Source organism: Rhinolophus sinicus, chromosome 17 (assembly GCF_057876585.1).
Source record: "Rhinolophus sinicus isolate RSI-liver-muscle chromosome 17, RSI-T2T, whole genome shotgun sequence".
Classification (NCBI taxonomy): domain Eukaryota; kingdom Metazoa; phylum Chordata; class Mammalia; order Chiroptera; family Rhinolophidae; genus Rhinolophus; species Rhinolophus sinicus.
The window spans coordinates 210,669,791-210,683,357 of NC_142517.1; the positions used below are offsets into that span (position 1 = coordinate 210,669,791).

The following is a 13,567-nucleotide window of genomic DNA, read 5'->3' on the forward strand; positions in this document are numbered from 1 at the left end:
CCACCAGGAATCTCGCACTGTCAGGGAACTTGTGTGTCCAAAATTCAAGTTTAGGGACAAGTGGCCTTAACGAAACTAACGAGCAACTCCCCACGGCTATGTTCTCTGGCAGGTTAAGGTAAGACAGAGCTTACCTAAGGACCGTTAATAAGACTATCCACGGACACAAAGAAACCAGTAGCTGACACGTAATTAGATCACTGTTTGGTCTGGATAACCAAAGTTTTAAAACCCTATCTTGAGTAGTAAACAATCTAGTTTGACTGTCTTCGTGAAGCAAATTAACAGGATCACTACTATGATTTTAACTACACTTTAAGCTAAAAATGACTTTTGGGAACTTTTACCCATATCTAGACCACGATTTGCTAACTCAAGACTCAGTGCACTCTTCAAAAGACAAGTAAATATCCACCACTGAAGAGAGTCATCCAGAGCCAAAAGTGGCTTGAGGAAGAAGATGAGTCTTTTCACGGTGGGAGGAGAGGAGCACATGGTCTCAGCCTGGCTCGCCTCTGAGCCGGGGAACCTTGTAAGCACATCCTGCACCTCATGAAATCCTGTCGCCTCACCGTCTGGTGGGGAAGACCAAATATGACCACAGAGACATCACCATCACTCCTTCTGAGACCTGAGTGCCCATGGCGACACTCTGGGCGTGGACCACGGACTAGTGACTCTTGAGAGGTGTTAGAGAAAGGGGCTCCTGGGCCCTCCCCATCAGGGGGACATGGCAGAAAAAGGACAACACAGACGCAACCACAGGGAGTCCTAAGGAGACTGCCCTCCGGCTTAGGATTCCTTTTCTCGCACCCTATACTGTCATCGCCAGGTTGCAGGCAAAGAATAGTGTGCAAAGAAGCAATGGAGGGGTCAGTGTTCAATCACACTATCACACACATTCCCATTCCCACCAACAGCCATGGTGAAGGCAGACTTACCCTTCGGCCTCTGATGCCTTTGGGGCCTGGAGCTCCCCCTGTTCCTGGCTCACCAGAGGTTCCCTGGGAAGAGAGCCAGGAAGTGGCACATGAAAGGTCTCGCTGAGGTCCCTGGGGCATCTGACCGCACTTCCCAGGGCAGCCAAATGGCCGACTTTGATTTCCTTTTCCACTGGGTAACTAGTGCATTTGTGTCTTTTGCAGATTCAGCCTTAGCTTATTGAACCCGTAATGATGATATGTAGATGATAGCATTTTAAGGTTTACAGAGTATTTCATTGCAGGTTGTTTCATTTCATCTTCACAAGCACCATGACAAGTGCATACTCTCATTTCCATTTGACAGATGTGGGAGCATCACGGAGAGGGTGGGGCTTTTCCCAGGGTCACTGGGTTCACAAGCGGCTGACCTAATACTAGAACCAAGATATTCTGACTCACAGCCCATGGGCACATTGTTTTCTCCTAAAACATGGTGATCTTTTTACCACTAGGGGAATATTTACCTTTGGACCAGGGTATCCAGGAAATCCTCTTTCTCCCTATGAAAGATACACAAATGACTCAATTTTGGTCTCAATTTAAATTCATCTAAAATAAATGATTCTTGAGCAGAAAAAATATATATCCAGAGTCCTCAAGAAGAAAAATTCACTATATTCCAAGAAACTTTTCAGAAATGATTCTTTAAAAAGTACATGTCTGAAGTACATACTTTTTTGCCCTTGCGTCCGTCACTGCCAACTCCATCTCGCCCGTCATCTCCCTAATTGTAGAGAGAGAGCGTTACTGCAGGCCACCGTGCTGGGCACGCCTCAACCACCTCTGTCTAGAGCCGTGAGCAGAGGGTGCTTAAGTCCCTGAAATGTTCCCAGATTGAGGTACAGATCAAGGAATTGTTCCTAGTCTTACCCCATCCTCCAGGTGTAAACAAGACTGTGTCTGTAACAGGGGATTAAAGGACTCCTTTGGCAAAACAGTGCTGGTGGACTACCAACGGAAAGACGTTCTTATAGCTATTGGCGAAGGTACTGCTTGGATGTGGAATCAGAGACTCATCGAACCTGGGAATCTTAGAGTTGCAAGGACTATTGAAGGTCACCTTGACTCTATGCATCTATGAGTCTTTGATTCTACTTCAAAGCAAGAACACAGGACTGCACTTCTCCTACCTCCTGAGTCTTCTGTGCTCAGGCCTCCTCGCCTCTCCGCCCCTTCCCTTCCTTCCCGGTCACGCCAGGAGACTGCCTTCTTTCCAAACACCCCCTCCCGGGATGCTAAGATCCGTCCCTATCACGCTCTCATGGGTGGCTTTCAGAAACGGACACAATTAATTATTTCAAAAGAATCACAAGAATTTAGGTAAAATAGACATTAATATCTCTAAAACATACATGGAACATGCTACTTAGTTAATGTACAGTTTTAAATGGACACCAACAGCTAAACAGTTATTGCTCCCAAATTTATGGAAACAGAACCAGGAAGATTGTTCCCGTAATGGTGTGAATAGATTTTAAATTCTGGTTTTTTTCCCTCTGCTTCTAAGACTGAGAGTAACAGACATGGAGTTTCTTAAAACTTCAAGTAGCTGTAGAGATGATAAATACAGAAGATAAATATTTTAAAGCTTTGGGATTATAAGTCAGATCAACAAGGTCCATTTATAGAGTTTTTAGGTATACTGACTCATTTTAGAAAAATTCTCAATGTTCTGTAGATTTCCTTTTCTGGTATAGAAATGTATCCTAGACAATTATTGTTGGTGAGCAGTTAGATATTTTAAATAACAGTTTTTAAAATGTGTTATCAAGGTCATAATTTCAATTCCTAGAATGTCTCATTCAAAGGAAACTGCTCTAATCTGGATTGAGACGTTATCAAACCCAATCCTATTTTAACCCAAGGATATTTATGTATTTATTTTGCAGTGAAGCTCCAACTAATCGTGCTCACAAAGCATTTGCAAGACCGGAAATAAAGGTGGTTCAACCTTCACATACTCGGAAAATAATGTCTTGACCCACTCCTCCCACCCCAATGAAATAAAACTTATTTTGAAGTGTATTTGCTTATCATAAGCAACAGTTGTCACTATTTTCAATCACACCCCCAACGACCCAAAAAGCAAGCATCACGTCATCTCTCCTTGGAACAAACCCAATTTGCAAAGACACAGACTAGACCAGCACATGGCCACACCTCCCCGCTTACTGAGTCTTTCAGAAGAGAGTCAGCGACAATATATTTTGATCTTACCGTCTCCCCACGGGGCCCCCGGCTCCCGAGTCCTCCCTTTGGTCCTGGATCTCCAGGTTCACCCTACACACAAGAAACAAGGCTGAGATCCCTGAGGGTCTGGGATGGATTTGAAATGCGATTCCAAGCCCTGCTTCATTCTAGGTGGTGCCACCGGTAGGGCTGCTGCCAGCTGCTAACTTCACCTTTTAGATTTTGATACAAATGGTTTTTTAAATTGCTACGTTCCTGGGTGGACTCCTCCTAAAGAATCCAAGAAGGTTGGTGTTTGGTTTTTTTCATTAACGTGGCATCGGGACATGCTGACGGGGAAAAGAGAGAAAGAGAAACAGGAAAAGGAAACGCCACGAGAGTCGGTGGGCTGAATTCAGCAGAAAATACAACCCCACCGATAGGAGGGGACTCACATGAACACATTTCTTGAATGGAGGAAATGCTGCCCTTTCAGATGGGTTATGAGAAGTTGTGGGTTTTCTCAAGGCTTATAGGTGGCAGGTTCTCAGACAGCCATCACAGCCACCTGGGGTTCTTGGACTAGTAAACGTGGTGGGCACAGCTGCTGGCTGTGCTGCCAGCATTTAGGGGCTTGTGCTCAGCCCAATACGGGTGCTCTAAGTGCCACAGATCTGCTCTGATGGCTCGAGGACGCTGCGCTATGTTCACATGCTGTGGCATGAACAGATCAGATCATCCACGGCTGCCAGCGGGTTTGTTCTGGCGACAAGAAAGTCACCCCAGTGGCACAAGTTGTGGTAGGGGCAGGGACCCTAATGCCAAGCCAGCTGCCAACAGGGCGGGCGGGGCTGGGAAAGGCCGGAGGTGAGGAGAAAGGTGTGTGAACTCAGCAGGTGGGCGGGCTGACAAGTGAGGGGGAGGCCACTTAAGGCCTGGCCAGTCCTGACCTCAGGAAATGAGCTCGACCGTCATCAAGACAAACCTTTCTTCCCAGAGGCCCGGTCCTGCCACGTTCTCCAGGAGCACCTGGGGTCCCTCCACTTCCCTGGAGCAGGAGGAGAGGGGGGTCAGTGCAACGCTCACCCTCCAAGCCTGTGTCTGCGTCCCACCCCTCCCCCACACCCCCAGAGGTCACAGCCACACTCAGCACCACGCACGGTGTTGCAGACCCACGTGCAAACACGCGTGGACATGGCTTGTGCAAACCCAAAATATGAGTGTGACCGTTCTGGCCAGTTTTCACACATTGTGGGTTTCACGTACACGGCTTTGTTCCTTCTCGCGCCCCACACCTCCACGGTGACATGTGACGGGACAGGTGTGGAAACCTGTGTGCACTTTTCCTGCGTGAGTGCTGAATCAGCGTCCCGCCATGCGAGACAGCACCCAGAGCCCGGAAACGGCCCTAATGAATGGCAAAACCAGACGAGACCGGCTTTCTGTGATTGGTAACTACTAAGAGCTTTGGCTCACCCCTACTCTGTCTTAAATTGACTAATCAGAGCTGAAATAAATGTTGACCCAAAAAAAAAAAAAAAAAAAAAAGCTTTAAAATAGATATTTAGGGCTGGCCCCGTGGCTCAGGAGGTTAGAGCTCCATGCTCCTAACTCCGAAGGCTGCCGGTTCGATTCCCACATGGGCCAGCGGGCTCTCAACCACAAGGTTGCCAGTTCGATTCCTTGAGTCCCACAAGGGATGGTGGGCAGTGCCCCCTGCAACTAAGATTGAACATGGCACCTTGAACTGAGCTGCCACTGAGCTCCCGGATGGCTCAGTTGGTTGGAGTGCGTCCTCTCAACCACAAGGTCGCCGGTTCGACTCCCGCAAGGGATGGTGGGCTGTGCCCCCTGCAACTAGCAACAGCAACTGGACCTGGAGCTGAGCTGCGCCCTCCACAACTAAGGTTGAAAGGACAACAACCTGACTTGGGAAAAAAAGTCCTGGAAGTACACACTGTTCCCCAAAAAGTCTTCTTCCCCTTCCTCAATAAAATCTTTTTAAAAAATAGATATTTATCAGATTTCAAACTTGGAAAGGACTTTCTAAGCAAACAACTCTCACCAAGCTCCTGCCTGCACGACGAAATATGTTCGTGCTGTTAGGTAGTTCATTATCAGGTCTTAGTCATCGCTATTTTCTGTAACAAGTGACAGGATGGCTCCCTGAACGTGTGTCATGCAAAAGGGACAGCAGGTACAGGATGCCGGGCACCGATCCCACCTCGGCTGGAACAGCACGTCTGGTAGTCATTGCTGACAGCCAGGACAGACGTGGAAGTTTGCAGTCACACCAGGTTTAAGGGACTTCTGTGTCACACTTGAGGATGGGGACCTCGTACACAAAAATGCCAAGCCACAGCGCCAATCTCCAGGGGCCAAATATGAAACAGTTTGGCATAATCTGAGCATTTCTGTAGATTTGGTTCGATTGTAGGCAGTTCCATCCCATGACCTGTGAGATGAGGCACCGCCTGCTTTCACCAACCACCCAGCTGGTCCACGTACAGAAGGGGCACCACTGGCCCTAGAAGTCCCCGGGGCACCAAGAGAAAGGGCTCTTCCTTCCGCAGGTAAACTAACCCGTCTCTGCAAGGACTGACCCAGGGTCGGTGCTGCCAAAGACTCGGCTACGGGGACGGTCTGTCTTCAGCCTGCTGGGCACCATGCCACCCACTGAGCTAAACAGGGTGGGACCCACAGCAACTCACCCGAGGCCCCGGGATGCCTTGCTCACCGATCAGGCCTGGAGGGCCGGTGGGACCAGGAGGGCCCTGCAGAAGTAAAAGGCCAGTGTAAGTGCTGTGTGCAGGCAGCACTCGTGGAAGCTCAGTGGCATCTGCATTTCCACAGAGCCCAGAGCCTCGCTTCTGCTGGCCACGCTGCTATCTCAGTGGTACGAGCAGCAGCCCAGCCCAGAACGCGAGTGGGGAAGTTAGTTTAGAAAAACACAAGGGATAAGTGTTCAAACAAAAGCTTTACAGAAAGTTCACAGCAGTGCTAGTCCCAGTCTATGAAAGGGGCAAAAGCCCAAGTGTCCATCAACCGATGAATCGATAAATAAACCATGGTCCATCCATCGAGTGGGACATGACTCAGCCACAGAAAGGAACAAAGCACTGACACACCTTTCAACATGGTGAACCTCAAAAATATGATGTGAGTGAAAGAAGCCAGACACAAAAGGCCACCTAGTAAATGACTCCATTTATATGAAATGTCCAAAGAGGCAAATCCACAAAGGCCAAAAGGAAATTCGTGTTGCCAGGAGCTGGGGAGAGGGAAGATGAGGCCTGACTACTTGATGGGCACATGGTCTCCTTCGGGTGACGAAATGTTTTGAAACTAGATAGAGGCCATGGTCGTACAACCTTGTAAATGTGCTCATGTTCATTTTACGATGGTTCATTTTGTGTTCAGTTTTGTGAAATTGACTGTCACCTCAATTTAAGGAAAACACTAGGGCGTCTGAGGAAACATCACAAGGCATGCAGTCACACGGGGTGGGGGGGATACTGACCTGCGCACCTCGCGTCCCCTGCTCTCCCACAGAGCCCGGCTGGCCAACACCACCCTTGTTGCCCTTTGAAAGGAGAGAGAAGATGCAGGGAGGAGTCAGGATGGTTTATACCAACGTCAGCTCTCTGTTCCACAATCGTGTGTGGACGAGGGGACATTGCAACAATCCCTGCTCTACGAGGGGTTGGAAGCCATCGACCCGATAACTCCAGGGTAAGACATTTAAGAAGTGGAGCCAGAATTGCATTCTTACCACCAGTTCTCACTCTTGCCCCATCTTTTCTTCAAGATGGCTTTGTGAAATAGGATTTTTTTTTTAGACCAAAACCTGTCTTGCCCAGGTGAGAAGACTGACACACCTAGATGTTGTCACGTTCTAATGACCAGGTAAGTGAACACATTATAGAGGAGAGACGCCCGGGGCACTGCCTCCTCCACCTGTTTCCCTTATTTGCACCCCCAGCTCCCGTTTATCATTTTCACAAGTCTTTTAGAAGAGGCTAACTTTCAGGAAATGGGACAAAAGGTGCCGTAAGCCTCACTCGCAAAGGAGAGACTGTTTTAACTATGGGCGGGTGGCATCTGTGCCCCTTAAGGACAGTCCCCTGAGAGCACACGGTCACTTACATTACGATGACAGAAAAAAGGTGCCAGCTCAGAGGCTCACCTTAGCTCCCGCTGGTCCTCTTCGTCCAAAGCCACCCTGTGGAAGAAGTCACGCAAATGGTGAGGGGACACGGGGGACGGAGCCTGGGGGCTTTGTGTGACAGCCCACACGTTCCTCTGGCACCCGCTGTGTGCCAGACCCTGTGCCTAGTCAGCCCCGAGGAAACACATAAAAAGACACCCTGCTTCCTGCCCTCATCTCAGGAAAGTTTTGCTTCCACGCTACCCTGTTAGTCACCCAAACGGAAGTTTTGAGAATTACTGCAAACCTGCCAAGCAAAATAATGACTCCTTCTGGCTGCACACTCTCAGCCAATTTCAAATACGGAATGTGAAATGGGAATGTCAAGCTGTCTGCTTTTCTACCATTTTCCTAACAGTAGGGAGAGGTAATGAAATACGTTCATTATAATTGAAGGGAGTCCCAACCTCTCCAAGTCCTCCTGGCCAACTATAACACATCCTCAGTGAACAGAATCCAAGTGCACACACGTGAACCTGACAAGCCCAGGAGTGCTTAGTTTGGGCTCGTGACTTGGCCACGCTTTCCTCCAGGCTCCAGAGGTAGCCCTTAGTCCAAATAAATGAGGGCTCACTCCATCAGCGACCCAGTCATTCCCACGCTGTGATCGCTTCCTCTTGAGTGGGAAGGTTTGGGATGGGAGCACGGGAACACCCTGGGTATGTCTCTGCAAGGTTAGGAACTGGCATTCTGGAGAGTGTAACAACCAGCTGGTTCCAGGGCTCGGCCCACTGCTGCATAAACCCAAGAACCACATCCTCCACTCCCAGTGGACCAGCCCAGTGGCAATCATTTGCCATTACTCACGGTAGTGGCAGCTTCTTGAATGGAAGCCTTTGGCTTCCTTCCATGGGCAAGTGAGGGAGGGGTGGGGCCGGGTGGCTCCTCCACAGAGTAGCAAGCTGGCTGGCCCCTTCCAAATGGGACAGACTCGAGTATGACAAGAGGCCATCAGCTCAATGACTCATCGCTCAGGCCAGCGGCAGCCTGACGTGAGGAGTGGGTTAGCCCAGTGGAAGGACACGTCTCATCTGGGCACAAGCCTGTCACAGCAAGGTCCTAGGGAAGGGGTAGAGGCCATACCGCCAGGCCTCACCCTGCTGCGAAGGGAACAACTGAGTCTACGAGGGCCTTCAAGGGACTGCATCAAATTCAAACCCAAATTTCCACCTTGTGCATAGAATTAAAATGAATTGTATGCACAACTACATTGTAAGTCATTTCCGGAAAACGAGTTTTGCCTCTGCTCACAAACTGAGTGGCAGAGTACGTTATAACAATTGAGTCCTTCCTCACTGTGTTGTCATTACATAGCTCGGCAGCATTATTCAAAAATAATACTCAAGACTTGAAAGATAGCCTTTTCAAATATTAAGTCTTCTTCCGAATTTTAAAGGTAAAATTATGCCCACAGCATCCCCTGATTAAGGATGAGAGTCGTTTCTTTTAAAAGCCCTCATGCCTGCACACCCCCTCCCACCATCCAGCTGCTGGTCCCTTGACAAGTCTGTCACTGTCCCTGGGGAAATGCCTGAGGGTGCCCTGTTCTTGGCTGCACAGCCCCAGCCAGTTTCTGAGCCGAGACCTGCCATGGGCACCCACCAGCTTCCGGAACTGCCCCTGAGGATTTACAAATTCCAGACCACTTCTCCCCATGCAGGGACCATCTACCAGCTTCAGGTCTCAGCTCTGAGTGCCTCTGGGCCCTGGAGGCTTTCAAACAACTTCCTAAGAGATCATTTCTGTTGCTTTGGCTTTACAACTCTTCATCAAGACTCCAACATTAGGCATCCTAGACTCAAAAAATGAGCTATTCTGCAATTGACATTCCCTGAAATGGCAGTGGCAAGATGCAATTCCCCGGAAAATGGAAACCTGATTTCATTACATGCGTTACAGCAGCACAAAAAAAAAAAAAAAAAAAAAAAAAAAAAATTATAAAACCAGCAATGAATATCCAACCCCACCAGCCTTGCTGCCCCTCGTTCCCTCACCCCACCCCTCAACTCGGGTTCATGGTTTTGTTTGGATTTTTTAAATATTTAGTGGCCCAAATATTTGAAAGCAGCAAAGATATTACATCACTATGTTTTTTGGGAGGGCAAGGAAGCAGGCCTGGAGGAAGGAAAAAAGAAGCACAGAGCAAATGGTACAAAAGCGGTTTCTCTAAGCAGCAGATTTGGGTGACAGCGGTTTCAGAAATTCCCTCATAAAAAGTTGCTGTGTAACTTTGCCCTAGGCAGCATTTGGCAATTCAGGTGGCACTTACTAACATGACAGCAGAGCCCCCCAAAGCCCTAAGAGTCACTCACATCCTTCCCGGGTTCTCCAGGACTTCCAGACACCCCATCTCTCCCGGGGAGACCCTGGTGTGGGAAAGAAAATTGACATGAGAGTCTCATCTGCAGAGAAGACCGTCCAACATGGCAATATTGCACAAGACACTACAGGAAGAGGGATGGATCCACATGGGGAGGCCGGACACTTGTGGGGTGCATCAGACGAGGTGCATTCCCACCTCCACAGTCTTGGGCTTGACAAGCACTGCCCGTGAATAGCTAAGGGGCACCAGTTCTGCAGAGAAGAAACCCCTCCTGGAAGGGTTGCTTCCGCTCCCCAGCGGGGCCCTCCTTCATGGGGACACACCATCGGCTTCAGAGGGGTGGGGCCCTCTGCGCCTGACCTCTTATGTCCACCACCCTGACGGTCACCGCATCTACGGCCTCTGTGGCAGGAAACGAGCCAGCGTGAGCTTGGTCTCTGGCCCTCAGCACAGCGTGTGTCGGAACGGGGAGTGTCATACCATGGGCCCAATGTCTCCCGTTTCTCCTTTGGGTCCTCTCTGCTGGCTGTCCCGTCCCGACTCACCCTGAAAACAACACAAGTCAGGAATGTGAGCCACATGTGCAAGAAAAGGACACTTGAAATTGGCTTTAGCAAAAGAGAAGCATTTGCAGCTTTTCTTATCGATAGCTCTATAAAACCTGTAAGCAAATGACCGTCCCTGGGCCAGCCTCCTGTCCTCCAGGCCAGGACAAGGCAAGAGGGAGCCTGGGGCACCGTCCTCCCTGGGGAGGAAGAACCATCGCCCCCCTGTTTGGGGCTAAGAATGTTTGGCCAACCCCATGGTCCAGTCCAGTCAGAGTGGGATGGGATTTGGCTGGAGAGCCCTGCATTCATACCATCACTGATATTTTTCTGACCACCCAGTCCATCTGGATTAAAGTTCCTGGGACCACATTTTTGGGAAATCTCTCTGATCTTTGTATGACAGGCTTGGCAAACACTTACGATCTTTGCAGTGTATCTTTGCGGCTAGAGAGCACACTTATCTCCACCAACCCCAAAATTGTCAGAAATGAACAAACCACATTTTATCAACATGTTCTAAAGCAATTTCAAAGGTAAAGGCTTCCTTTCCACCCTCTTCTCCCACAATCCTCTTCCCCAGGTCTCAAGTTGTCAGTGAGGAATCTTCCTTACCGGGTCACCTCGAATTCCAACATCTCCTCTTTCCCCTTTGACTCCTTTAGGTCCTTTGTCACCCTAAATAAAAAAACACAAGCAGAGACCAAAAATGAAATAGGATTTCAAATTTTTATCTCACCCTTAAAATCATTCTTTAGTTCATAAATCTTATATAGACCAGTGGTAACCAGTTATTTACTCATTTGCCATGAAGCTAAAATTACTTCCAAATATTTCTGATTTGGTCAGGTAATCCACAAACCCTTACTGGAGACTCACTCTGTGCAGACACTGGGATTTCTTTATCACAAAACAAACTCAGTTCCCGCCCTACGAGACATAGTCTCCAATCAAGACAATATAATGAAATGTGTCACAGCTGCCAGGGGACACAGGGGACGAGGTCAGGGAAGGCTGCTTGGAGGAAGTGGTCTTAAAATACACGAGTAAAAGAAACAGTCCCCGAATGAAATGTTTACAGTGTTTTCACAACAGCAACACTATGGAAATACACCTACCCTTCTCCCGGGACTCCCTTTCTCTCCAGAAGAACCAGGCAATCCTTTGTCTCCCTGCCAAAGACAATGATAAAATGTCATTCCTGGCACAACTTCTACCACAGACTGAGGTACTAGTCACTGGAATCTTCGGGACCAAAGAGCAGTTTGAGAGCATGAAATCACTTACATCTTCACCGTCGAGGCCATCCAGCCCAATCTCCCCTAATTCACCCTGTCAGGGGACAAGACAGACAGGTGAGTGTGGAAACCATCCTGGCCAAGGAGAAATGACAGCTACTGGGCAAGTTCTCAATGTAAGAACAAAAACAAGTTTGAGTACCTTCTCTCCTGGGAACCCGCGAGAACCCTAGAAGGTGAGAGAAAGAGGAGACGTTACCTCCTTCCTGGAGGCTAGTCCCTCAGCCACAGAACAGGGCTCGCCCCCCCGCACCCCCACAACCCCACCCCACTCGAAGGCACAGCGTCTGACCAGCCAGCATTAGAGGTTTATCTGTTTGCGTTGCCCTCTCACTAACACGTGGGAGATGATACCGCTCATTTGCCTGGACCTCAGCACTTGGGTGGCCTTGGCTCCCTGGGCAGGAGGGGTGGGCCCTGGAAGCCAGGGACAGGGGCTGCAGTCCCCGTCCCTTTGTAACTCCGCAGTGTAATGGCCCTTCCTTTCAGCACCTGTTTTCAAACTTTAGCAAATTCAGGAGAAAGTTCACCAGCCCTCGAATCCAAGTATCTCACACAAAGAACCTTCCAGCACGTTCAGTCCTCTCTCTTGCCTTCCCCCTCCACCCCCACCCCCACCCCTTTCCCTGGTTCCTCTCGGGGTCCAGGGGCTGAAGCCATGGGCACCGGCCTTCTCTCTGCCCTGGCTCACACCCTGTCTGTCCTCGTGAATGTTTCCTGGCAGCTTCGTGTTTCCATAGGAAACTATTTCTCCATTCTCAGGCTCCCTTCCCAGCGCGCCCTGTGCTCCGGAAGCTGCCAGCCTGCGAGCTGCCCTCCCACCAGAGGCCACGGGCTACCTGACCCTGAGAGCAGAGAAGCCCGGCCTAGGAGGCACTTGGAGAAGGTGCCCCACTTCTGCTCGTGCCACTGACCACCTGTCCCCACCAGGTGGGATGCTGTGGTCCCCCCTCCATACTGTACCTTTACTCCTCTCTGGCCGGGGCAGCCCTGGAAACCTTGAGTGCCATTCACGCCAGGCGGACCCCGTTCACCCTGTCAGGAGAGACAAAAGTAAGTTGGAGCCACTTGTCACTGGGGCTCCACTGAGTCTGCATCCCTGGAAGACGTGTGTGAGAAAGCACATTTTACTAGCGGGAATGCTGACTGAGATGGGGAGCCCCTCCAGCATTCCTGCCCCCCAGACCCAGTCCACAGCACCCTGAAGGGAGTGGGGTCTGAGGGTCTGCAGCGCAGAGGGGCATCCTGGGGGATGAGGTGAGTGGGTCTCTGGGCACCGGGTCTGGGTGAGAGCTGGGCCCCCATGGAGAATCCACGGGCCAACTGCTCCGCTGCATGGTCCCTGGTTCCCGGCTCTGATGTAGCCCCTGACCAGCCCTGACATGCAGACCTACCAGCTGGGACCTTGCAACCTCACCTGCTCCCTATGGGGCCCTATAATCCCATCCCAGGGCTGGGCCTCCTTCTAATGTCTCAAAGCCTCTCGGACCACCTCTGCCCCAAGTACAGCTTCCTGAAGGCTCTATCCAACCCCAAATGGGCCCCGGGTTTACTGACCACCCAAACCAGCAAGCCTTCCCTGGGAGACGCCCTCCCCTTAAAGGGCATAACCCTGATTGCAGCCTGATTCGGTCCCCCGCACCACGCTCCGGCTCGCTGCCATCTCTGCTTGGGTTCTGGTCTTACAGGACACTGAATATGCCATCAGTGTCAGAAGCCACTTCCTCCCTCCTTCTGACACAGATGAGAGCCCCGCACTCTGTAACCGCACTAGCCGTGCTCGGGTCCCCAGACTATTTCCCATTAAGCACAAACACGAATAAAGGCATTAAGGAAGTTAAAAATGATTTTTTTCCCAGTGGGAAAGTCATTGGACTGTTCACTGGACTGGAAACTGAACAGATTTTGAACTCCACAATTCAATCCTAGCACGTGAGGAACAAGGAGAAAATAAAAATGTAAGGAATAAAACAATGCCACTTACAGGTCCACCCTCGTCACCAGGATAACCTCGGTAGCCATCTTCTCCAGAGATACCCTGT

General features: G+C 50.0%; 1 protein-coding gene across 5 annotated transcripts in view; it reads right to left on the bottom strand.

Moving 5' to 3' along the window:
- The window catches only part of COL6A3 (collagen type VI alpha 3 chain), an 80,276-nt gene that overhangs the window by 22,352 nt on the left and 44,357 nt on the right, over positions 1–13,567 (bottom strand). For all 5 annotated transcript variants that reach the window (XM_074315601.2, XM_019740939.3, XM_074315604.2 and 2 more), the window contains 16 exons: positions 13,510–13,563; positions 12,489–12,560; positions 11,668–11,694; positions 11,515–11,559; positions 11,346–11,399; positions 10,843–10,905; positions 10,163–10,228; positions 9,672–9,725; positions 7,339–7,374; positions 6,673–6,735; positions 5,864–5,926; positions 4,138–4,200; positions 3,201–3,263; positions 1,657–1,707; positions 1,448–1,483; positions 942–1,004 (listed from right to left, as the gene is read on the bottom strand). In XM_074315601.2, coding sequence (XP_074171702.2) covers positions 942–1,004; positions 1,448–1,483; positions 1,657–1,707; positions 3,201–3,263; positions 4,138–4,200; positions 5,864–5,926; positions 6,673–6,735; positions 7,339–7,374; positions 9,672–9,725; positions 10,163–10,228; positions 10,843–10,905; positions 11,346–11,399; positions 11,515–11,559; positions 11,668–11,694; positions 12,489–12,560; positions 13,510–13,563 — 873 coding nt within the window. The remainder of the gene's footprint in view (positions 1–941; positions 1,005–1,447; positions 1,484–1,656; positions 1,708–3,200; positions 3,264–4,137; positions 4,201–5,863; positions 5,927–6,672; positions 6,736–7,338; positions 7,375–9,671; positions 9,726–10,162; positions 10,229–10,842; positions 10,906–11,345; positions 11,400–11,514; positions 11,560–11,667; positions 11,695–12,488; positions 12,561–13,509; positions 13,564–13,567) is intronic.